At 57.2% G+C, this 23,581-nt stretch overlaps 1 protein-coding gene across 1 annotated transcript in view; it reads left to right on the forward strand.

Moving 5' to 3' along the window:
• The window catches only part of LOC119242948 (uncharacterized), a 55,109-nt gene that overhangs the window by 26,576 nt on the left and 4,952 nt on the right, over positions 1–23,581 (forward strand). Inside the window, exon 4 of the mRNA XM_037508369.2 lies at positions 20,948–21,027. Within this exon, the coding sequence (XP_037364266.1) occupies positions 20,948–21,027 (80 nt within the window). The remainder of the gene's footprint in view (positions 1–20,947; positions 21,028–23,581) is intronic.

Here is a 23,581-nt window from a genome sequence, read left to right on the forward strand (position 1 = left end):
CACAGCTGAACAGGGGGTCGCTGTGCTTCTTCCTATCACATGTTGACATGTGTCATGGAAGTGGAGTCAGTGGTAGTTGTGGTTGCGCTGGCAGAGCACGTGGTTTGTGTGTATGGACATAGCTACGGGGTCTTGAGGTGGAATCACGTGAGCCTTCTGAAAGAGACTTGGCATTCAGTTGACCTGTGTCTTGCCTGTGATTTATCCATATTCTGTGGTAGCCGGTGTTCCATGTGGTCACTTAGAAAAATAGTAATGAAAAGCTTGCGTGGCCTCCAGTGCACATGGCTCTTGTGTTCTCTGGGCTGAGGTCTTCGCACTGGCTGACCCCTCCTGGCCTGAGCTGTGTCTGCACACCCGTCCGCAGGGCGCCCTCCCTCTGTGTGCGCACGTGTGCGCTCTCCTGGGCCACATTTTGCGGGGACAGATGACTCCATTCACAGACCGGAGCTTGAGGCGAGGAGGAGGCCCCTGATTCCTGATTCCAACAAGGACTAGACATGGAGCTCACCGAGTGAAGATTTCGTTCCCTGGAGGCTGTCTGCAACTGGCCCAGCCAGCCAGGTCACCTTGTCAGCCGTGGGTGAGGCCTGAGCATGGTCTCCAGCAGGCCTGAAACAACAGATGACCCGGGAGGCTTTAGCACTGGGTTTCCCTAAATTCCTTACGTTCTTCAGTTTCCCAGAGTATCATTCCAGAGCCAAAAGGAGTGGGAGCACTCCAGGGGGGTTACCTCTCCAAGCAGTGAGGGAGACGTCTCCCGCCATGAGTCCAGACACGGTCTCTCTTCTGCCTTCACCCTTCTGCCTCTGCTGCCGCCATCGCGCATTACAAGTGTTGCTAGGAGCGAGCGCCAGCTCTTGGAGCATGACGGCCGTCGGCCGTGGAGGCAGATAAGGTGCTCATGGAATCTCGCTTTTCACGGCCTTTTTCTAAACGCATGTCCTGGCTGCTGCGCTTCCCTGTGTCGTAGCCTTGGGGCCCGTGGTCATTTGTCCTTGGATGTGCCTCCGGCATCCTGTGGCCCCTCCCCACACGCCCTCCGTAAGCGAGCTCGGTGCTGTCCGGTCGCAAGTGCACGCCCCCGTCTGCACGCCTGGGCCCTCGCAGCTTCCCCGCATGTCCACGAAGGGCTCGGCCGCTCCGTCGGTGCTGGGTCATCCCTCTCCCCGGCGACGGTGCCGTTTGTCCCCTTCCTTTGCTTTGTGTTTCTCCTGGTCCCTCATCTCCTGGCGTGGACTCAGTGGGCATCTGTTCCTCTGTGTCTCCGCTTGGGCGAATGCAAGGCCCCATATATAGGCAAGGCCTTTCGGTTTGGTCAAATACGACCTGGCCACCCCTATAAAGGGCACAGCGTGCGGAACGGCACAATAAATACATATGGAGTAACAGGCGAAGTCACACGCATAGCTCACATGTGCACCAGGACACGTGTGACAGTTGGACTATGCAGTGCGAGACGCTGCCTGGCCGACATGATTGTCACACATGTGGACGTCAAATGTTAGACTAGGACTAAATTTCAATTGAATTATTTAAATAAGTGGCCTTATTTAAAGTTGGTTTCTGTTAGGTGTCTATTGAAGAAATCTGCCCATGTTTTTCTGTCTCTTGTCACTTTGTGTGACAGCAAAGATTCTGAACACATCACCTTGTCTTAAGAATGCGTCCTAATTTGATTTGCTTTCAGGTCATCAATTAAGAAAACATAGGAGGAGGAGGAAAAGGTAGATTTTATTCTCACATGTCTACTTTCACCTCTTTGAAATCCATGATAAAGTGATTTTTTACATAGTCTCTGTAGCAAAAATGGGAGCAAGAACTAAGTGGTTCTCTCTCCGCAGACCTGAGAAAACACACTTTGCCGGCTTCCGTTTTCGTACGTGGTGTGGCCGTTAACACGTTATTGAGCTCTGTTTTTCATGCTTCTACTTTTCAACTTTCAGATCAGAATTAAAAGTGCCATAGTATTGCACAGTCTAACGCGCAGCGTCAGCGCGCTGATGTCTTGCCGCGTCAGGGCATCCTGGCGGGACTGCATTCTCGCCATGACGGTGAGGTGCAGACGCTCGTGTCTTCATGCTCTTAGGAGCGTGACGGCCCCACAGCTTTTGTTTAACTGGAAAGAAATGTCTCTCCTTTCTGGAGGTTGCTGTGTTCAGTGCCCTTTGTTGGGAGTTCTGGTCTGTCAGCACTTGGAGTGCAGCGTCCCGCCCCTTGGAAGCGGATGGCCCGAAGGGTCCTCTTGTACGGGAGGAGTATTTTGTTCTCTTGCTGTTTCTGAATTCACGGTTTGCGTGTAGATAGTGGTTTTGGAGACGATAGATGGTTTTGGAGAAGGTCTTAATTTGAGGTTGTTTGGGGGGCCTTGATGTTCATGGATTTGCACGTCTAGGTCCTGCCCGAACCATTGTTTCTTGTAATGACCTTTTTGCCGTTTTTCTCTCTTCTCTGGGGACTGCACCAAGGTGAGGATGTCTCTCCTGTCGGTGCCCCACGGTCCTCATCCGTGCTCTTCACTCCGGTCATTGCTCTTCTTGGCGCTCCCCCCACTGTATACTTTGAGATGAACAGACTTGCACTTTTTCCCTTTACCGTTTCATAGGTCTGAGGCGCTCCCTGAGGCACTCTCCATGTCATCATACTGTCCAGCTCCAGTCTGGGTCTTTTTTGGTGATTTCTTCTTTCTGGTAAATATCGTATCTTCTTTGTGTACTGTTTTCTGGATTTTGATGAATTGTAACTCACAAAACTTCCTGAAACTATTTTGAATTCTTTGTCAAGCAGGCAGCAGCTCTCTTTCCTTGGAGTGGTGGCTAGGAAGTCGCAGTTCCTTTGGCGGTGCGGGGCCTGCTTAGCTCTCACGCCCTGGATGTCAAGCACTGTCAGCCTTGGTCAGCTTCACAGGCCTCTTCAGTGCATTTTCCTCACTGTGCTGGATCCTCCTCTGGGACTCCACATCTCCTTCATGGGTGATGGCTCAGGGGTGTTCCTGCGGGGAGGGTGGCAGGCCGGCTTCTCTCCTGGTTAAATACAGTGTCATGTAGTTACTTTGTGCATGTCTGTTTCACCTTCTCCATGAGAGCAGGGACCTTCTCTAGCTGGGTTAAAGGTGTGTTTTAGTTTTAGCGTAAGCACACTGTAACTGAGAAATAACACTTGGTAATGAACAGGTGAGTTTTGGCGTTCTGTTTTGTAACTTGCATACTTTAACAAAGGCTTAATAACATCATGAACATTTCTTTGTAATATAATTTTTATGAATTATTCTGAATTCATGAGGGTATAACATATCAAACACTTTTTTTTTTAAAGATTTATTTATTTATACAAGCACTGGGTATAGTCAGAAGCACAGGAGGGTGCCAGAACCAGAGCGGGGAGCAGAACAAGCAGATTGACGAAGTACACTGCTGAGGGGAGCAGTGGGCGAGACAGGAGAGGTCTGTGTGCCATGTGTAATTCTTACCAGTCAGCCGGGATCGAACCCGCGCTGCAGAGGCTGCGGGCAGCTTCACAACCCAGTGCTCAACTGCTGCGCCACTAGGGTGACCCAACATATCAAAAGCTTTTGTCACGCTTAGGTTCTCCACTGCAAATAGCACTAGTGGGAGCTCTTGCTGGTGCCCATGACTCGCCTCGCACTGATGTTCACGTGTCGTGGGAGGTAAGAACCTAGCTGCATGTTTATGTGGATAGTCAGTTGTTGATAAATCATTGTTAAAGAGAACTTCTTTTCTTTATTGAGCGAGTAGCATCATTGTCAGATAGTAGTAAACCCTGTGTGTGTAACCCTATTTTTGAAATTTTTAATTTATGTGGCTCTAGAACTATCTTTAAGCTAATCCTTCTCCGCTTAGATTTCTGGAGCTTTGTAGCAAATCTCAACAGTAGTGGGAGGCCTGCGACATTGTTTTACTCTTTTATATTGTCTTGGCTATTCTGGGTTCTTTGCTTTTCTATGATAATTTTGGATTCAGCTATTCAATTTCTATTTTAAACAAGGCTGCTGCTTTCTTTATTGGGATTGTTTTGTGTATGTAGATTAGTTTTGGGGAAATTAACTATTGAATTTCTTGACCACGATCATGAATCCATTAATCTGGATTTTCCTAAATACCTTTCAGCAGTATTTTGTACTTTTCAATATTATTCTACTCCAGTTTATTTTTAAAATTTTTTTTTGCATAGAAGAACTGGGGTGTGGGCCAGAGGTACGTGTGCATATGTGTGTGAGAGAGGACTCACCAGAGACAGGGTGGGGAGCAGAGCAGGCAGACTGACCGAAATACACTGCTGAGAGGAGTAGCGGGCGAGACAGGAGAGGTCTGCTGTGCCATGTGGGTCACCTCCCTTGCTGGGGATTGAACTCGGGCCCCCAAGGAGGGCCTTCTCAGTAGTGGCGCTGAGACTTAACCCCCAGGCCACCAGAGAAGCGCCGTACTCCATTTTCCTAAATGCCATATTATCTTTTGCTCTTTTGAAGTTTCACCTCATACTTACTGATTGCAGTAGATGTTGTTCGAAGGAAAAACTCTGATGCTCATACGGTCGTACTCTCTTTGCCAGTGGCCCGGCTTCATCCTGTAGGCGTTGATAAGAGTAGGCGTGACGTGGGACACGTTTGGTTCAGATGTGCCGGTACTACTTGGTGGTGGATAGCGGGTGAGTTCTGTGAACAGTCAGAGCTTTTGGTCGTAGAGTCCTGCAGTTTTGGCCCTGTTTGCTAGGATGAGGGCCTCTTCACGTCTGCCGTCGGGTGGGGAAAGAGCAGACGCTGATCTAGCTTGTTTGGGGCACAGACTGACTTGACGTGGGGAAGGCGTGCTTTGGGCTCTAGGATAAGCTTGAGGCTGGGCTCTTCTCCCCTCCTCCCCTCTTCTCCTCTTCCCCTCCCCCTCCAACTCCTCCCCTTCCCCCTCGCCTCCCCCACCCCCTGCACCCCTTCCCTCTCCCTCCGCCCCTCTTCTGGTCCTTCACCTCCCCTCCTCCGCCTCCTCGGCTGTCTCTTCCCTCATTTCGGGTCTCCGCAGCAACGCCCTTGCTGCTTCAGCGTCAGGAAGGGGGGCGCCCTCAGCGCCAGCAGACTGTGTTGTCTTTTCTCCGATTTCAAAGGCCAGGGAAGGTGACTTGCTTCCTCACGACTAATGTACGATGTTGACTTGCAAAGGATTTCTACAGTAATGCTTTCTGTTCTGATGTGAGTGTCAGAGGTTGGCTGCACATCTATTTTTGTTAGTTTGTAAAAGGAGGCACGTCTCTGAACACATGGGGGAATTAGAGATTCTGCAGGCTTTGAAAAAGAAAAAATTCTTTCATTTTTGCTAAAGGAGTTAGTAGCCAATGTAAAAACTTAAAATGAGCCTCATATTTCTGTTCCTTGGGGCTGCTTCTGCATCTTCTGAAGACCGACAGTGGGGTCTTAAAGCAAGCTCTGTGTTCCCAGCTTCAGGGTTTCCTCCGCGCGCGGCTGTCTGCGTGCAGCGTGTGGGCTTCCTGTGGGCAGCCGCGCTCTGGGGGCGCAGATGGCGTTCAGAGCACGGGTCGGCTCTGTTCTCTGTCCTCCCACTCGACCTGCTCATAAAAAGTCCTCTTCCGTGTCTGCAGTCCTGTGGGCAGGGTGACTAGCCCGTGGGTTCCCTGCTCTCTGTCTCCCGAGGAAATAAGACTCTGTGTGGAAGTAAGGCAAACGGAACTCTAGACGCCGCAGGAAGGACAGATGGATGATGGTGTTAGAGGGCAGCCCTCACACAACACGGGTTGCCTGACTGGGGTCCTCACCCGTGTGCTTGAGGGGACTGACCCTGCAGGCACACACGAGAGGTTAACAAGAGGCTTCTTTACAAGGGAGAGAGAAAGGAGGACATGCACAACTCGGGGAGAAAAGAGGGAGATAAGCTCTTAAATGCGTCCTTCCTGTTCCGCCGAGACCACACCCGCCTGGCTGAGAGCGTGGGCCACGCGCCTCAGACCCCACTCGCGGGGCTGGCTTTTGTTACAAACAGAGAAAATGGCTGCTTCACGCCGCCCTTAGGGCCTCGCACCTTCCCTTTGGGGATCGTGGGGTTTGTCGTCCCCAGTGTGCTGGAGTGGGGGTGGCGTCCACAGAGCCTGTGTGGAGTTGGCGCGGGACGTCCTTTGCCCCTAACAATGGTATAGACAACAGGAAGAGCAGGGCCTTTCTGCTTGGGCAGCCACACGGTGCTGGCTGCCGTGTGGGCGCCTGAGGACTGCGCAGACCTTATACACGGGGGAAGCCTGAGTCGGCGGATTCCCGTGTGGCGCTCCTGAGAGCCCCGGTCGGGCCAGCCCCAGCCTCACACATACGTTTCCACTGCAAACCAAGGAAGATGCTGCAGTGGCAAGTCTGGGTATCTCAGGAACTCAGCGGATTTAAACCCTGAAGTGTTACCACTGAATGAACTGGTCTGTAGTTGTCGTTGAACCTCAGATTCTATTTGAAATCATATTCCCTTAGTGCAATTAATGGGATTTTGATGCTGGAAAAATTGATTTTTACAAGAGCACATATAAAAGCAGGTGTTCATTGTACTGTTCTGCCAAATCTTTCAATTCAGACCGTGTTTTGCTCTGTTTAGTTTGCTGTGCTTCTTTTGACTCTTTGGTGGAATAATGTGTGCCCAAGACTGGTAGTTTGGAACTCTGCAGACCACCTCAGTGTTTTTGCTGGGGAAGTTATTTCTGTTAGTTACCTTTTTTGCTTCCAAGTTGGCTGTAAAACATTGTGAAGGTTATGACCTATGTCCATTGCTTTGTGTTGGGTTTATGTGACTGCTTCACACGTCTAGTGTTGGCTAGATGTGTGCATGAATTTTTTTTCTATAAAGTCGAGCAGCTTGTTGAATGTCACAGTAAATAAACATGACCGCATTAAATGAAAGTGTTCCTCGTGGTTTAATCATGAGAGCATTGTCTTTGCATGGTGATCCTGGAGTGTGGTGATTAAGTGGGGAGAATAGGCCAGCGTGCTTGTGCAAGCAGTCCCAGATGGCACGCATAATTCTCAGTCTTCAGTTTACCAACACGAGAATCCTTCCTACCCTCTCCTCTGTCCTACAGAAACAAACATGGCCCAGATGCCGTGATAAATGTGTGGGATTCATCCTATATTCCTGCAGGAACATTTGTCATGGCCAACTCTAATTTAAGACCAAGCAGTGCTTTCAGCTGCTTCTATCCAGTTGCTAAATCAAAAAGAAATTCGAGGAATTTTGAAATGACTGAGGAGCTAATACATACTGAAAATCCTAGTAGAAAATGAAGATGCCAGCGTAAATACTTGCGTCACACGTTTTCGTCGGCCCAGTATGCTGTAGTGGAATTTGACTCCATCCAATGAACTCTGACAAAGCTTCAGGGAAAGCCAGTGGTCACCCACTTTCGTTACACCATCCCGGTCCGGGCAGTAGAGACATGCTGCCCCGGGTGTGAGCCTCTGGACACCCACACTTGGCAGTGGCAAGAGGTTTCTTTCTTTCTTTCTTTCTTTTTTTTTTTTTAAGGTTTATTTATTTATACAAGCACTGGGTACAGTCAGAAGCACGGGAGGGTGAGAGGATTCACCAGAGCCAGAGCAGGGAACAGAACAGGCAGACTGACGAAGTACACTGCTGAGGGGAGCAGCGGGCGGCAGGAGAGGTCTGTGCGCCATGTGGGACCCTCGCCAGTGGCCGGGGATCGAACCGGTGCTGCAGAGGCTGAGGGCAGCTTCGCAGCCCAGCGCTCGACCGCTGTGCCACCGGGGAGGCCTGGCGAGAGGTTTCTGTCCTGATGCGCTTCCATTCCAGCTGTCCTCGTCGCTCAGGTGTCCTGGAAGGCACAGCTGGCACACCTGCTGACCTTGTCTGTGTACACTGCGGGTTGGGGTGATGGGGTGATGGGGTGTCCCGGTGACGATCCAGCTATGGAGAGTGGTTGCGTTACTGTGCAGTAGCTAATGCTTAGTTTGTCGAGGACTCGGTTCATTTTGGTAAATATATATGAAAAATTCAAAAAGTGGTTTGCTTGACGATATGGAGGACATTTTATTAATGAGTAGAAAGCAAGGGAGTAAACTGCTGGGTCGAGGAGAGTGAGACTGAAACGGCTTTGCGTCTTGGGCCGGTCCCGCCCTGCCCGGGCCTTCCCGCTCGTGCCCCCCCTGGAACGTCTGTGTGCCGACGGCCCCACCGCTTTGTGCTGGCAGCTGACAGCCGCCCCGGGAGCAGTTACCAAGGCAAGGATTTCTGTGTCACTGATCCATCGCGAGCTTTTGTAGCCTCTAATATGAATAGTAGCTCATCCTTGTCACCAGCAGTTATCTGCTGTGATGAAATGCCACGAACTGTGGATTTAAAACCACGGAAGTATCCTGTCTCACCGTTCTGAAGGCAGGAAGTGAGAAATGGAGCCGTGGCCGGAGCTCAGCTCCCCGGGCACCCACGGGGAGATCCTGCCTGGGCGCCTCCTGGGGGCGGCCCTTGACTGTCCCCAGGCATCTCGCACGTGGCCGCCACACTCGATGGCTGCCTTCCTCTGTGTCCGTCCCCCCACAGCCGGCTTCTCCCCGGGGGCCTCCGGCTGCTCTCCCTGGAAGGACAGCGGTCATGGAGGACGAGGGCCCACCGTGCTCCTGATGCCCTCCTCCCTCATGCCGCGATCACGTCTGACGTGACTATTGCCAACTAAGGTCGCGCTTACAGGGCAGCACTTGAAGTATTTCAGGGGAGGGACGTTCAATAAAAAATGTGCTCGGATTCCGCCAGGGTGCCGGGGGCCAGTGCAGAGACGGTGCTGGCAGTCCGCGCCGATGGAACTTTATGAGGAAGGTGGTGTACCGTGCGGCTGGGGGGGCGGAGGAGAATCAACAGGCCTCAGGGTCCTCTGGGGGCTGGGCAGGCAGAGTCACAGCCGAGGTCGCCACGGCCCCGGCCCCGCCAGTCACTGGACCTCAGTCGCTGAATCAGCAGCCCGGGAGCGAGGCTCTGTCCAAGCAGAGCGGGGAAGCCCTAGACCACACCGTCAGCCGGCCCGGACCCGTGGGCGAGCCCGGTCGGCATCCGTGGAGACGCGTGAGAGCCACAGACGAGAGCAGGCCTGAGCGGGGCCCAGTCCCGGCGCCTGTCCCCGCGGGCTTGAGGTAAAGGGGAGTGTGACAGGGGAGGCTGATGCGTGCGTCTGTGCGGTGATGGACCGCGACCCCGTCTAGGTTTCCACTCCGGGTGTGGCGAGTCCTGTGTTGGTGGCTGGTGTTAGTGGGATGAAAATGTCTTAAGAAAAATGTTAGCCGTGCTGGTGAAATAGCTCTTTGGAGTTCGCTGTGCAAGCACAGCCGGGGTGCGGCGTCTCTGTGGCTGGGTGAGCCGGAGTGGCAGGTGACTGCGTGGGGAGAGGCATCTCCGCGTGGGCTGACTCAGCGGAGACGTGAACGAGCAGCGTCTGTGTGGCTGCGGGGGAAGTTGGTGCACATGGGCAGTTTGTCCCTGCGAGTCGGCGGCTGCCCCCGCCCCCAGGCCCGCAGAAGGGAAGGGGCAGCGGTGCCTTAGGAGGAAGAGACAGCGCAGCAGGCTCGGGGAGGCCTCGCGGGGAGTGCGAGGACGTGGCCGCTTCGCCGCCCCCGGGGCCCGCGCACTCAGTGGGCTCCAGGTAGGTGCAGTGCCAAAGGACCTGGCTCACGGCTTGCTGCTGTCTGCGCCCGCCCGCGCCCGCCCTCGCCTTGAGAAAACCTCGTATCTGAGGTAAATAGACCGAAGGCTGCTCAAGCCCTGTGTGGACGGCTTTCTGGCGCTGACTGCTTCTCTGCCCAGCCTCGGGGTCAGGAAGGAAAGGCCCGCGGGGCCAGACAGGGACTCCGAGTGAGGCACCCCTGGGGTTCCTCAGCATTTGGGCAGCCTGTTCCCCCTTGCGGGCCCCGCGCGTGTATCAGCTGGTGAAGCCACAGTCTGACTGGTTCCTCTGATGCCAGCTTTTCGGAAGTTTGTTTCCCTGGATCCTGGACTTAAATATGCAGGTAAGCTAAATGAGAAGATTAGTCATCGCGAGGGTCTTCACATGTTTAAAGATAACCGTATGCAACACCATCTAAAATTTTTATGTCAAGAAGAGAACAAAAGAAGTACCAGGCAGTGAGTAATGTCATGCTTACACCTTCATTACAGATGCAAGGAAAATCTTCCTGAATGTCTTAGGTGGTATTTTTAGATTCTGATGTAAATGAGTTTAATGAAGGTCATTTAACTAAATGTTCTTGAGAAATAAAGAGAATTTAAATTGCACAACTAGGTAAGCAATCAGTAAAGCTTGGGCGGCGCCTGTGGTCACACTGGCATTGGAGCTCCCTCCAAGTAAGCTGTCAGGCGTCCTATGCTGAGATTGTATAAGGTCAAAAGGGCTTTGCCCTCGAATAGTGTTGATTTGCCCATTGTTTACAGAACTGTGTGTAATTCGGGGAGCAGGTTTTTCTCCTCCCCAAGTGCACACGCTTCACGCTCCCCCACCCCTTCCCTCCTCTGCCCTGCCTCCCCCCTCCACCCGCTGGCCACGCCGCAGACGGCAGGGTCTGAGAGTTGTTTTCTCTGCCTCTGGCCCGTCTGTTCTCTTTGGTCATTTATTTTCTGCAGATGAGCGAAGCCTTCTGGAAACTGTCACTTTCTGATTACTTCATTGGCTTCCTCACCTCAGGATCTCCCTGTGTTGTGCCCGAAGGCGCCATTTCATGGCCTCTACTAGCCGAGCAGTCCTCCACTGAGCGAGTGCCCCGCCGTTCCTTTCTCCGGTTGTCTGACCACAGGCATGCAGCGTGGTGTCGTGCCAGGGCAGTGGTGATGCTGTCTGCAGCGGCGCGAGTCTCAACGGATTGGCATCTTCCTATTCTCTCTGGAAATACCTGGAAGTGTTATTTCCTGTGTGTGTGTGTGTGTGTTTTTTAAAGGAATCTGCCTAACTTTTTCCACAGAGGCTGCACCAAATTTCATTCCCACCAACACTGGAGTTCTTTATCTCTCCACGTCTTCACCAACATTTGTTGTCTCCGATCTTCTTGATATAGGCCATTCCAATGGGGGGGAGAGGATTATCTCATGATGGTTTTGATATGCATTTTGCTCTTAATTTTTTTTTTAAAGATTTATTTATTTATGCATACAAGAGCTGGGGTACGGGCCAGAGGGGTGGGGGTGAGAGGATTCACCAGAGACAGAGCGGGGAGCAGAACAGGCAGACTGACTGAAAACACACTGCTGAAGGGAGCAGCGGGGAGACAGGAGAGGTCTGCTGCGCCATGTGGATTTCTCCCTGCCCAGGGATCGAACTGGTGCTGCATGGTTGTGGATAGCTTCATAGGTTGAATCTTAACCCCTTGCGCCACTAGGGAGGCCCTGCATTTTGCTTATAGTAAGTACTATTAAGCATTTTTTCACATCCACGTAGGCCACTTAACATCTTTGGAGAAGTGTCTAGGGTTTTTGCCAGTTTTTTTGATTGGGTTGTTTTCTTGTTGAATTGTATGAGTCCTTTACATATTTTGGGAATTAACCTGCCGTTGAATGTATGTGCAGATCCTTCCCCCAGTCTGTATTGTGCCTTTCTGTTTTTGTGGTGGTATCTTTTGCCATAAGAAATGTTTTTAGCTCGACAAAGCCATCATTTACTTGTTGTTTTGTTTCTCTTGCCATTGGAGCTTGTCCCCAGGTACATCTGCACGGCTGATGTCCAGAAGTGTGTGGCCTATGTTTTCTTTTACATACTTCATGGTTTCAGGTCCGGCACCAAGGTCTTCCATCTGTGTTGAATTAATTGTTGCAGGCGACGGTTCTCAGTGTCCCAGCACCATTTGGTAGAGGCTTTTCCTTCTCTGCGGTACGGTCACGGCTTCTCTGCCGAGCACCGGCCGACCATACTTGGCGTGGGTCGCCCTCATTCTCTGCTCTGTTCCGTGTGGCTGCGGGTCATCTGTTTGCTGCCGCGCGGTTTGGTCACAGTGGCTGAGCAGTGTGGTCTGCAGCAGGTGACTTGACACCTCCATGTCCCTTCGTTTCTCCCAGGATTGCTCTGGCTATTTTGGGAGTTCTGATGTGTCCGGCAAGCTTTCCAATTCTGTTTGCTTCAAAACCGTGACTGGGGTTTTGGTAGCTATTGTATGAAACCTGTACGTCGGCTGCCGTCATTGTTTGCGTGTGGAAATGCAGTAGACATTTTTCTATAGATTTTACATCTTGCCCCTTTATGGTAGGTATTATTTCTACTCGTTTTTTGGCAGAGTCTTTTGTACTGTGTGTCTATTAGCAGGACATCTGCGAATCGTGATCGTTTCAGGGTGATTCCTCTTACGTCTTTTTCTTGCCTGACTGCTCTGGCCAGGGCTTCCGATGCTGTGTTGAGCAGTCGTGGTGAGAGGGGCATCTGCGTCTTGTTCCCGATCTTAGGGAAAATGCTTTTCGCTTCCCGCCATGGAATAGAGTGTTGACCGTGGTTGTGTCATATTGATTTTGGGGAGTAGAGCTAAGAGCACCACAGGATTTCATTGGGTAGAAAGTGGGCTAAGGGAAAGATGTGTGTTTAGTGAAGTGTAATGACTGATGAAAAATGGGGCCATATGGGGAGGTTTTTCCAAATAACTGGACCTCTGTATCGCTGGAGCTTTCCCCAATTGACCAAGTGGCTCTGTCCCCCGTCTGTGGGGCAGCCCTAGGCGTCAGCTGGCTTGGCGCTGAGCTGCAGGTCCTGGCTCCCGCACGGGCTCAGGCCGTGGCTGTGGCTCAGCCGCGTCTGTGCACACACCCCCGAAAGGGGCGGCTCTCCTTTGTGCTCTGGGACTTGAGAGCAGCGTCAGCATTGGAGTCGGCTTCAGTCGCAGACGAGGCCCCGCGTCGTTCAGTGTCACAGCGGACGGGTGGCCTGCCGGGTCCCCAGGCCTGCTAGTGGCGAAGGTCTGGGCGGTCATAGAGAAGACCTGCTGTGCCTGCGTGGGCGCACGCTTCACTCGCCAACACAGTGAGTGCAGCCGCGCAGAAGGATGCTCAGGGCTCCTTCGCGTGCTGTCCCGAGGCCAGGCACGGGCAGCGTCAGTGTCCTCTGCCTCTGCGCCTGGCCGCCTGTTGCTCTCCTCCCATGACGGGAAAGTGCCGGGGCGCTCCATCGCGGGTGGCCTCCCCCACCGTGGGGGAGTGGGAGGTCCCGGGAGCCCAGGGACGAGCACAGTTCATGTCCCGCTTCCTTTTCCATGTGTCTTTGTGGTGACCAAGCAGTGAGATGTCAGGGGGGAGTGCGAGGGAAGGCAGCCGTGGGGCCTTCTGCCCTGGTTTCCTGCTCCGGGAGCCCGGTGCCTAAGGGTGCTGTCCCCTGGCCCTGCGTTCAGAGTCCCCCTGGGTGACAGGCCCTGGGGAGGGTGGGGCAGGAGGAATTCCAGGAAGGTGGGGAAGGGGCAAGCTCTGGCTGTAGGTAAATACCCACCGGCGCGTGCCGTACCCTGGGAGGAGCGTGGCTCACGCGGCTCCCCCTTTCCGTGCGTCCGTGCGAGAAGGTGGGTGCGAGCAGAACCCGCTGTGGCCATCCCTCCCCAGCACGGCAGCCGCCCCATCCTGCTGCCCCCCTCACTCGCGCAGCGACGCGGCACCTGCCTCCCGTGCCACCTCTGCCGCCCCCCTGCCTCGCGTCTCTAGCACCTTCTGTGGGGATGAATGAAACCGCAGTACAGTGTCTGGAAGCCTGACTCGAGTAAGGTGGCGGTCAGGAGAGGCCAGTGGTCAGTAGGTACGAGCATCACTGGGGTCTCAGGTGCGCCCAGAACACCGAGGACGCATTTCCCGGTGGTGGCCCTCAACGGGGAAACGAGTGGAATTTATTTTGGATTTTCTGTCAGTAGAGTTTGACATTTGTATTCAGTTGCTCTCCCTTGGTAAGCTGGTCCGTGAAGAATCTGCGGGTAGTTGTTACACATTTCATTGGGGGCGTCCCAGCTTTCAACACTCCCTTTATTTGTAGCGGTTGTGCCCGAGCATTGCCCGTAGGTGACGGAACTGGCTCCGAGGCCGAGACTGGGGGAATGAGAAGCCTTGGGGAGCGCCCTGAGGTGGTCGAGCCGCACGTGAGCTTGAGGCGTCACGCAGGGTTGCGCGCAGACAGGCGCTCAGGCACGGCTCGCGCTGGCGTGGTGACGGACTCCGCGGGCAGCCAGGCCGGCGTGTGGGACAGCCATAGTTACTCCAGAACAGGGGGTCCGGTTAGTAAGGGGAGAGCCTTGCGCAGGCCCTTCCCTGCGACTTGTCGTTTTCGGCAGGGGGGGGCGCTGCTTCGGCGGCGAGCGCTCTGTGGGGTGCGAGCGTGCCCGGGGGACACCTGCTCCATGACGCTCGGCTGTCATCTGGGGCAAGTGTGCGGCAGGGCGCATGCCGCGGGCTGGCAGTCACCCCGCAGATCCAGGGGCGCGTGTCTGCTCTCTCGGCACGGGCTTTCTGTGGAGACGGCAGGCCGGGCAGATGCTTCACCCAGAAAAGTCTGTCTGCAGAGTGCAGACCATCGTCCGCACAACCCGAGCAGCAGATCACAGGAAAGAGTCGTGCGTCATGGCTCCCCCGGCGGCCCAGCTCAGCTGCATGACGTCACCCACCACACGACTCTCCCTGCGGCACAATCCCCGTTCCCTGGAAGATGCGCGTTCATTCTCCCAAGACAAGACGGCGGAAGAGTGACAGGCTTCCGCTCGCTAGACAAGTGATTCCTGCACGCTCCTCATGAGCCTCTAGCATTTTTTCTGAGCGCTCTGTTTTACCTTCTTTAGTGATCTTTCCTGCAGGAGCAACCAAATTCCTGTTCTGTTTGCAGCCGGGCGGGAAGCTGAGGGGGAAGGGTGGAGCACGGGCGTGTGGCGCGGCGCAGAGGACACGAGGCCCTGGGCGGCGTCTTCCAGCGCGGGCGGGGCCGCCAGGGGATGCCGAGGAGCCCCGGGACGGCCGCACGGAGGTCCCGGAATGGAAGTTTCGATTTCAATTTGCGAGGGCGCAGGCTGAGTGTTGGGGATCTGTGCTTGGCTGCTCGTCCCCAGAGTCTTGCTCTCAAAAAGAACAGCGTGGGCGGGCAGCCCTTCAGACCCCGCAGGAGAAGCGGGGTGCGGCGGGGACAGCCCCGCACCCCGGGGCCGCGCCGGCCTCCCCCCAGCGGCAGGGGTGAGTCTGCTCTGCAGACTCCTAGGTCGCCAGCTTGTGGGGGGCCCCAGGGTGGGCCAGACATGCAGCGACGTCAGTGCGTTCTCGAGGGTGGGTGCCTCCCGGGACACGCGGCGAGTCGGCAGGGTCGTTAACATCTGGTGAAGCAAAGCTCGCTCCTGCGGGGGCTCACAGGGGCGCTCGTGCTGGGCTGTTAGCCGGACATGCAGCTGCAAAATGACCCTGGGCACTTGGGGCCATTTTACGAAGACTTTGGGGGCAGGATCAGTGTCCCTTGAACTGGTTGTGGTTTTCAGTGGCTGCTGTCTTCTCTTAGGGGTCTTCCTAGCTTCTCATGAGCAAGGTCCTCAGGGAGCAGCCGTGTGAAGGAGGGGCGTGTGTGAGCGACGCCCGGGGTTCTGCTTTCCCCCGTAAGTAGACTGTCAGGGCTGTGTGCACCGTGGTGAAGTGGACGTATGTTCCTATCCCCCCCAAACATGTCTTCAGTAGTCGTCATCGTCTAAGAGATTTCTGGTCTGTTCATGTGAACATCGGTCACACTTTGGCCTCAGGGCCGTTTTCCTTGGAGGTTTTTTTTATTGTGGGACCCTCGCCGGCAGCCGGGGCCCGAACCGGCGCTGCAGAGGCTGCGGGCAGCTTGGCAGCCCAGCGCTCAGCCGCCGCGCCGCCGGGGAGGCCCTTTCCTTGGAGTGGTTTTACATTCACTTGAAGAGCTCACGTCCTTAAAGTGCCGCTCGCGGAGGCCGCACATGAAGGCTGCGTCCTCTGTCGTGACGCCTGCCAGCCGGCTCCGGCGCGCTGGGAGAAGGCGCCGGCCTTTCTTTGCATTTTGTTTGAAAGATGAAGCGAAGCCCCCCCTCTTACTGCGCAGGCGCGGCCCACGCAGCGTACTTTCCAGGCAGTTGTTGGCGTTCCCTGCACAGGCGGGCTCCGGCCCTGCGCTGCCGCCCGCGCTAGCTCGGCCCCTACCGTGGGAGAGCGGGGAAGAGGGCAGGGCGCGCTGGCGACACCCTCTGCGGCTTCCCTGACCCTCCCAACCGCACAGCCCAGGCCCCGGGGCTCCCAGCCGGGACTCCGCTTCTCCCCGCCTGGCCTCCAGCTGCTCCGCACCCGTGCAGCCTCGACCCCCAGAACTGCCCAGCACTCTCGGGGGCTCCTCTGTCAGTGACCCCGCTGACGGCGCGGCCGCGCCGAGTGCGCGTCTCCGCCAGCCTGCGGCGTCTGCAGTTCCCACCCTGGGAAAGGGACGGCGGCACCCCGGCCTTGCCGCAGGTCACGCCCCTGGGAGCCCGAGGACCCGCATCCCGGCTCAGCTCCTCCGGGCGTCACAGCGCCTGGCCCCGCTCACTGGTGGCGGTGCCGGGCGCCTAACCCTGAGTCTCCGGCGTGCCGCGCAGTCATCCTCGGCTCCTCTGTGACCGGCCCCCGCGTGTCTGCGGCCACGGAGAGTCCACAGGCCGGTGGATGAAATCCCTTCTTCCCGCCGCGGCCACCAGGCTGGCAGGGCGCTGGTCCCCTGTCCTCTGCCACCAGCGGTTGGGGCTCGCGGTGTGCATGACGCCCCGCACAGGCTGGCGCTCTGCCCTGGGGCTCTGCCAGCCTCAGCTGCTCCCTTCTCGGCGCAGGCCTTTCCCAGGAGTCACTACATGCAACGCAGCATGGCAGCACGCGCAGGGCGCTGAGCTGACGAGTGTACACAGGCATGTACCTCTCCCTGTCCCTAATGTGCGGAACGCTTCATCTTTGCAAACTTCCCTGTGCCCCTTATCGGGAGCTCCCCCCCCCCACCCCCCGCCCCAGTCACTCTGGCACCCTGCCGTCTGGTCGGGTGCGTTGTGTCTGTATTCCGAGCAAATGCAATCCGACGGCACGTCCTCCCTGGGCCTGGCGCCTGCCGCTCGGCAGCCTGTCTGCGGAGCTCCCGTGCCGACACCCCGCGCGGGAGGTGTGTCTGTGGCGAGTGTGCTCCCGCGCTGACTGCTCTTCAGCCTGGTCATCGAGCAGCCTGCGGGCGCTGCGTGGTTGCCGGCGTGGCAGTGATGGAGCCCTGTCACTCTTGTGAGTATGTGTTTGGGTGGACACGGTCTTGCACTTCTGTGGGGGAGCAAGCCCCCCCCCCCCCCGCCACCTGGGCGTGGAACAGCGAGGCCTTGCGTGCCCCTGCGTGTGCTCGCTCCAGCGCGATCGCCGTGCCGCCCGGGAACGCGTCCCCCGTGCTAGGCACTGATGTGTGAAGCTCTGACGTGTTAAAAATGTTGCCCTTGCACTTGCTTTGCGTCGGTGTCTCCTCGCCGTGTGTTTGCTCCTACTGGCTGAGGACGTGGAGCGTCTTCTCGGGCATTCGCCATGCGCTGGGAGCTGGGAGGGGGGTGCAAGGCGCGCGCCTTGCTGCTGGGGTGCTGCCGCTCGCTTGCTGTAGCGGACGGCTGGCGGGAAAGAAGCGTCCCCAGGCCCCGCGAGCGTCAGGTCGGTGCGCAAGGCCGCTCGGCACGTATGTCCAAGAGGCACTGTGTGCCTGCGTCTCCTCGGCGTGACTCTGCTTTCTCGTCCTGCGAACCTCGTTCTCACGGCACGTTCGTTTCCGTCGCAGAACATCCCACGGGGCGCGCCGCTGCTGACCGCCCCTGCCCTGGGGGGACGGGCCAGCCTGGAAGGCCGAGGGTGTCGGTACTTTTCTCTTTGAATGTTCCCTGGAAAGTGTTTCCTTCACGCGCTTCTCCGAGCTGACGTGGCGAGGACCTGCTCGTCGTGCCATGAGGCCCGTCCTCTGCTTTCCGTCTCACAGTGCGCAGGGCGCCCTTCCAGGCCCCCAGCTTTTGTTTTTCCCCTGAGTAGGCAACATAGAAACGGATGTCTCCAAGTCAGACACGGGCACAGAGGCGTGTTCAGGGAAGTGGAGGTTGTAATCAGTCTCGGATGTGGCTGAGGACATTAGAAGTTAGTGCTATTGGGCGAGTGTCTTTTACACGCCTGCAGGCTCTGTCCTGATTGTGTCATTTCAGGTCCTGATAGATACAGGGAACCCTTATTTGCTCTTTCCTGTGAGCCTGTCACTGTCAGTTACTGGCTTGGGGGGACACGTCGCCAGCGTGTTATTGTGTACGTGTTGTTGGTGCAGGTCTTCTGTCACCATAGCAGGTGCTCTTGGAAGGAGTTTCTGTGCTTGGGACTGGAGCGTGGCCCGGCTTCATCATCCCTGTCGTGTGCTGTGGTTTTCCCAGCGCCGTCCGCAGACTGTCCTGACGGCGCCGCGCGGGCACGGCGGCCCTGCCGTAGATGAAGTGTTGGCATGTGCCAGGGTTGGTTCTGGGCTGGGAGGTCCGTGCGTGGCGCCGTGTGTGTGCGGACGCCGGCACCGTACGGCTGTTAGTCTGTCGCCCACAGGCAGGTGACGTGGCACCTCCACTGACTCCTCACGGACGTCTTTCAGGGGTCTACAGGGATTTCTTCATTTTTTGTTCCCCTTACCTAAGGACTGCTGCTGGCAGTCGGGTGGGCGACGTGATGAATGTGCGCGCTGCCCTGGGCGGAACGGCTGCTGTGATGATCCCGCCTCCCGGCGCGTGAGCTAAGGCGTGCTCCGCGTGGCATCAGCTGACTGCGGTGACGGGGCGGTCCTTCCTGTGTGCACAGTTGCTGCGCCTCCTGGCTGAGGTGCGTGCTGACGGACCTGTTGCTGGAGTGGATTTCAATGGAACGTCCTCCAGATTTTATTGAGTTATTTAAATAACATCATTCTGGAAGTGCGACCGCACGTCTCCTCCTCTGCGCCTGCCTCAGTGTCCACCACGGCTCCAGTGTCAGCCTGTCCCTCGGCTCGTGCCCTGTGGTGCCAGTGTAGTTCTCCAGAGGTGAGGAATGACGCTCGCTGTGGTGCCAGCTTGTTCTGACTATACCATGCGAGCAAGCGAGACCACGGGGGATCTGCCTCTCACTGTCTGACCCGTTTGTCTCAGGGGCGTCGCCTCAGAATCGTCCATTTTGTCCCCAGAGCACCGTTTCTGCTCTTCCCAGCTGGGGGGCAGGGGAAGGGGGCTGTGCTGTTTTCCGTTTCGTCTCCAGCGTACGCACGGACCCACGGGTTCTTCCTCTGTCTCGGGGTGGTGCGCGCACACCTGGAGCCCACGCCACACGCAGGGCCGAGGCAGTGACCGCGGGGAGCTCTGCGCAGTGGCGGTGCGAGGGGGCGCGGGCTTCTTGCGGGAGGACAGGCGCGCCAGCCTGCGCGGCCGGGGGCTTGAGCTTGTTGACACCACGGACTCTCTTCCCCGCGGCCTCTTACCTCGTCACCTCTCTGCCCCCCGCACAAACGCTGTCCTTTTCAGCGGCCTGGGGCAGAGGTGCCCTGAGTTTGGCTCTGCGCCAGCCCAGCAGCAGTTTTCCCGCACAGAGGAGCTGGGGTGCAGTAGAAGAGAGGGGGAGTTGGGGGGCTTTGGGGCTGGCAGAGGCTGCGCCAGCGCTTCCTGAACAGGCTTGTGTGGGGTTGGAGGAGGGGCCTCCTCCTGGAGCGGGCAGTGGAGAGACGCCTGGCGCAAGGGCCAGCGGCCTTCAGGGGGTGGGCGCGTGTGTCCCTGCTTTGTGCAGACCCTGCGCAGACCCTCCCGGCCGGGCCTGCAGCGCAGCGCGCGGACACCCCCTTGGGGGAGGCAGTCAGTTGAGCGCGCGTGTTCCCGGAGCAGAAGGCTCCTCTCCAGGCTGCAGATCACAAACCCGAGCCCAGGCTGTGCCGACCCGTACGTGGGAACGAGAACCTGGCCGGCTCCATCCATGGCTGCGAGACGCCGTCCAGTCAGGGGGTGCGCTCACCCTACACCCAGTGTGTGGAGGCCCTGCAGTGCTGTGGAAAGGCTATTTGTGGTTTTAAACAGCTGCTCTGAGAGAGCTTGAGCGGTTCTCTGTGGAGACGCAGACAGTGACCGCGGGACAGGAAAGTGAAGGCTCACGGGAGGCGTCAGCGCGTACGTGCGCGCGGCGACGGAAACGCAGAGAGGGGGGTTGTTAAGCTTTGCTTTAATCGTAGGGGCTGGGGGGGGGGGGAGACAGCAAGGGCAGGGTCATGGCCCAGGTGCAGAGTGTTCTTGTCTTTGAAGACGGGGCGTCCTGGGGCCTTGGGGTGGTGCGCGGCTGTGGGCGCTGGTGCGCTCCCTTGGGCTGCCGTGCCCTGCGGGGCGCCTGAGCACGAGGAGCTGCATCCCTGGCCACTGTGGCGGGGGCCAGCGGGGAGCCACGAGCATTTCCGGGAGGGCAGGTGTGGGTCCGCGTGGAAGACGCGTCGTCTTCCTCAGTCACCTGCAGCGGCCGGAACCTGGAGGAGACGCCGGGGAGGCGAGGGCTGAGCACCGCTGGGCTCCGGCGGGGGCGCCTCAGCCCTGCCCTCCCACGTGGTCCTTGCGAAGAGCAGGCAGGTGCTCCCGGCCACAGGCGCTGTCCTCTCCGGGCCGCCTCCCCGGCGGGCGCTCCGGCAGCGGGCGTGGCTGCTCCTGGGGGCGACAGCAGGGAGCAGAGCAGGTCAACACGGGGCCGCGGCCTAGGCCTCGGGGCTGGGCGACCGCGTGCCCACAGCCCCCGGCCCGGTCTCCACCCGCTGTGGCTGCCTCGCGGCAGCTCCTTCAGGGCACAGCAAGGGCAGCCGGGGCGCAGAGGCCAGGGCGCACCAGGGCGGTCGCTGGGGAGGCCCCGGCACCCACCGGGCGGCGCAGCAGAGCGGGACCGGCCCGCCTGGGGAGTGCTGCTCGCGGGGCTGCGGGAGGGCCGCGCGGTAATAAAGACAACCCCGGGGTGTGCAGGGCTGGACAGCTTCGGGGATCTCGCCCCACTCGAAGGCTCCAAGACGGCCAGGACCCGGATGGCGGAGCACGAGCAGCAGGTGAGCCTCGCCTCTGTGTCCTCTGCCTGTCTCCTTCCTGTCTGCCGCCTGCCTCTCCTCTCAGCCCTGCTCTCCTCTAGGCCTCCTGCCTGGCCGCCTTGCCCCCCTCTGGTGCTCCCCTGGGGCTCTCCCCACGCTGCCCTGTCTGCCCTGTCCCGCCAGCTCTGCCTCCCGCTCCCGCACCAACTCTCCTTCATTTCCCGAGTCCTCTGGCTCTCCTCGCCCCGCCCCTGGCGCCTTCTCCCCGTTGTGTCTCCCGCCCTTCCCTGTCTCCCTTTCCTTCTCTGCGCCCCCGTCTCCTCTCCATCTTCTCTGCGCCCCTCACTGTGCTCTGGCCTCTCCGCTCTTCCTTCCCCTCAGCAGCTCTGCCCTGCCTCTCCAGCCCCCAGCCTTTCCCTCCGGCCTCGCCCATCCCCTCTCCCCTCCTCACGCCTCCCTCTCACCTCTCCTCCTGCCCTTGTCTTCTCCCTCACCTCTCCCCACCTCCCTGCCCTTCTCTCCCCCACAGGCAGCCCTCTGCACGGCCCCCACCCCACCTCTGCTCTCCTCTCCCTGTCCCCTCCTGCATCTCCCCTCCCTCCCCTCTCTCCTCTCTCTCCCCTCTCTCCTTTCTCCTCTCTCCCCCTCTCTCTGTGTCTCTCCTCAGTCTCCTCAGAGGAGAGAGGAGAGACACTCATCAGTCTCTCCATCTCTCCTCTCTCTTCTCTGTCTCTACTCTCTCTCCCATTTCTCTCCTCAGTCTCCTCGGAGGAGAGAGAGGAGAGAGGAGACACAGAAAAGAGACAGAGGAGAGACAGAGGAGAGACACAGGACAGATTGACGAGAGACGGAGGAAAGAGGAGAGACAGTGTCTTGTCAGTCTCTCCTGTGTCTCTCCTCTCTCTCCTTTCTCACTCCTCCCTCTGTCTCTCCTCTCACTCCTCTCTCCTCTGTCTCTCCCGTGTCTCCCCTCTCTCTCCTCAGTCTCTCCTCTGTCTCTCCTGTGTCTCTCCTCTGTCTCATCTCTGGCTCTCATGTGTATCTCCTCATTCTCTCCTCTGTCTCTCCTCTTTCCTCTGTCTCTCCTATTTCTCTACTCTCTCTCTCTCTCCTCTGTATCTCCACTGTCTCTCCCCTCTCTCCTCTGTCTCTCCTCAGTCTCCTCAGAGGAGAGATTAGGAGAGACAGAGAAGAAAGAGAGGAGACAGGAGACGAAGGAGAGAGAGACAGTCTCTCGTCAGTCTCTCCTGTGTCTCTCCTCCGTCTCCTCTGTCTGTCCTCTCTCTCCGCTGTCTCATCTGTCTCTCCTCAGTCTCTCCTCTGTGACTCCTCTGTCTCTACTGTCTCTCCTCTGTCTGTTGTGTCTCCTGTCTTTCCTTTTCTCTCCTCTGTCTCTCCTCCGTCTCCTCTGTCTCTCCTCAGTCTCCCCGGAGGAGAGAGAGGGGAGACAGAGGAGTGAGGAGAGAGAGGAGAGACTGACGAGAGACGGAGGAGAGACAGTCTCTTGTCAGTCTCTCCTGTGTCTCTCCTCTGTCTCCCCTCTGTCTCTTCTTTCTCCTCTGTCTCTCCTCAGTACCTCGGAGGGGAGAGAGAGAAGAGACAGAGGAGAGAGAGAAGAGACAGAGGAGAGAGAGGAGAGAGGAGAGAGACTGACCAGAGACGGAGGAGAGCGGAGAGACAGTCTCTCGTCAGTCTCTCCTCTGTCTCTCTCTGTCTCTCCTTCTCTTCTCTGTCTCTCATCTCTCTCTCTCCTCTCTCTCCCTCTCTCTCCTCAGTCTCTCCTCTGTCTCTCTTGTGTCTCTCCTGTGTCCCTCCTCTGTCTCCCCCTTCAGTCTCTTCGGAGACTGAGGAGAGACAGAGCAGAGACAGAGGAGAGAGACAGGAGAGAGGAGAGAAAGGAGAGACAGTCTCTTGTCAATCTCTCCTGTGTCTCTCCTCTGTCTCGCCTCTCTCTCCTTTGTCTCCTATATCTCTCCTCAGTCTCCTCGGAGGAGAGAGAGGAGAGACAGTGGAGAGAGGAGACAGCAGAGACAGGAGAGACAGAGCAAAGACAGGAGAGAGAGGAGAGACAGTCTCTCGTCAGTCTCTCCTCTGTCTCTCTCCTCTGTCTCTCCTCAGTCTCCTCTGTCTCTCCTCTCTCTCCTGTGTCTCCCCTGTGTCTCTCCTCAGAGGAGAGATTAGGAGAGAGAGGAGAGACAGGAGAGACTGACAAGAGATGGAGGAGAGACAGGAGAGACTGACAAGAGATGGAGGAGAGACAGGAGAGACTGACAAGAGATGGAGGAGAGAGAGGAGAGACAGTCTCTCGTCAGTCTCTCCTGTGTCTCTACTCAGTCTCTCCTGTCTCTCCTCTGTCTCCTGTATCTCTCCTCAGTCTCCCCGGAGGAGAGAGAGGAGAGACAGAGGAGACAGTGCAGAGACACAGGAGAGGGAAGAGATAGGAGAGAGACGGAGGAGAGACGAGAGAGGAGAGAGTCTCTCGTAAGTCTCCTATATCTCTCCTCTCTGTCTCCTCTTGCCTCAGTCTCTCCACTGTCCTCTGTCTCTCCTGTCCTGTCTCTCCTCTGTTCTATCT

This window comes from Talpa occidentalis, unplaced genomic scaffold (genome assembly GCF_014898055.3).
Source record: "Talpa occidentalis isolate TD23 unplaced genomic scaffold, MPIMG_talOcc4v2.1 talOcc4.13, whole genome shotgun sequence".
Lineage (NCBI taxonomy): Eukaryota > Metazoa > Chordata > Mammalia > Eulipotyphla > Talpidae > Talpa > Talpa occidentalis.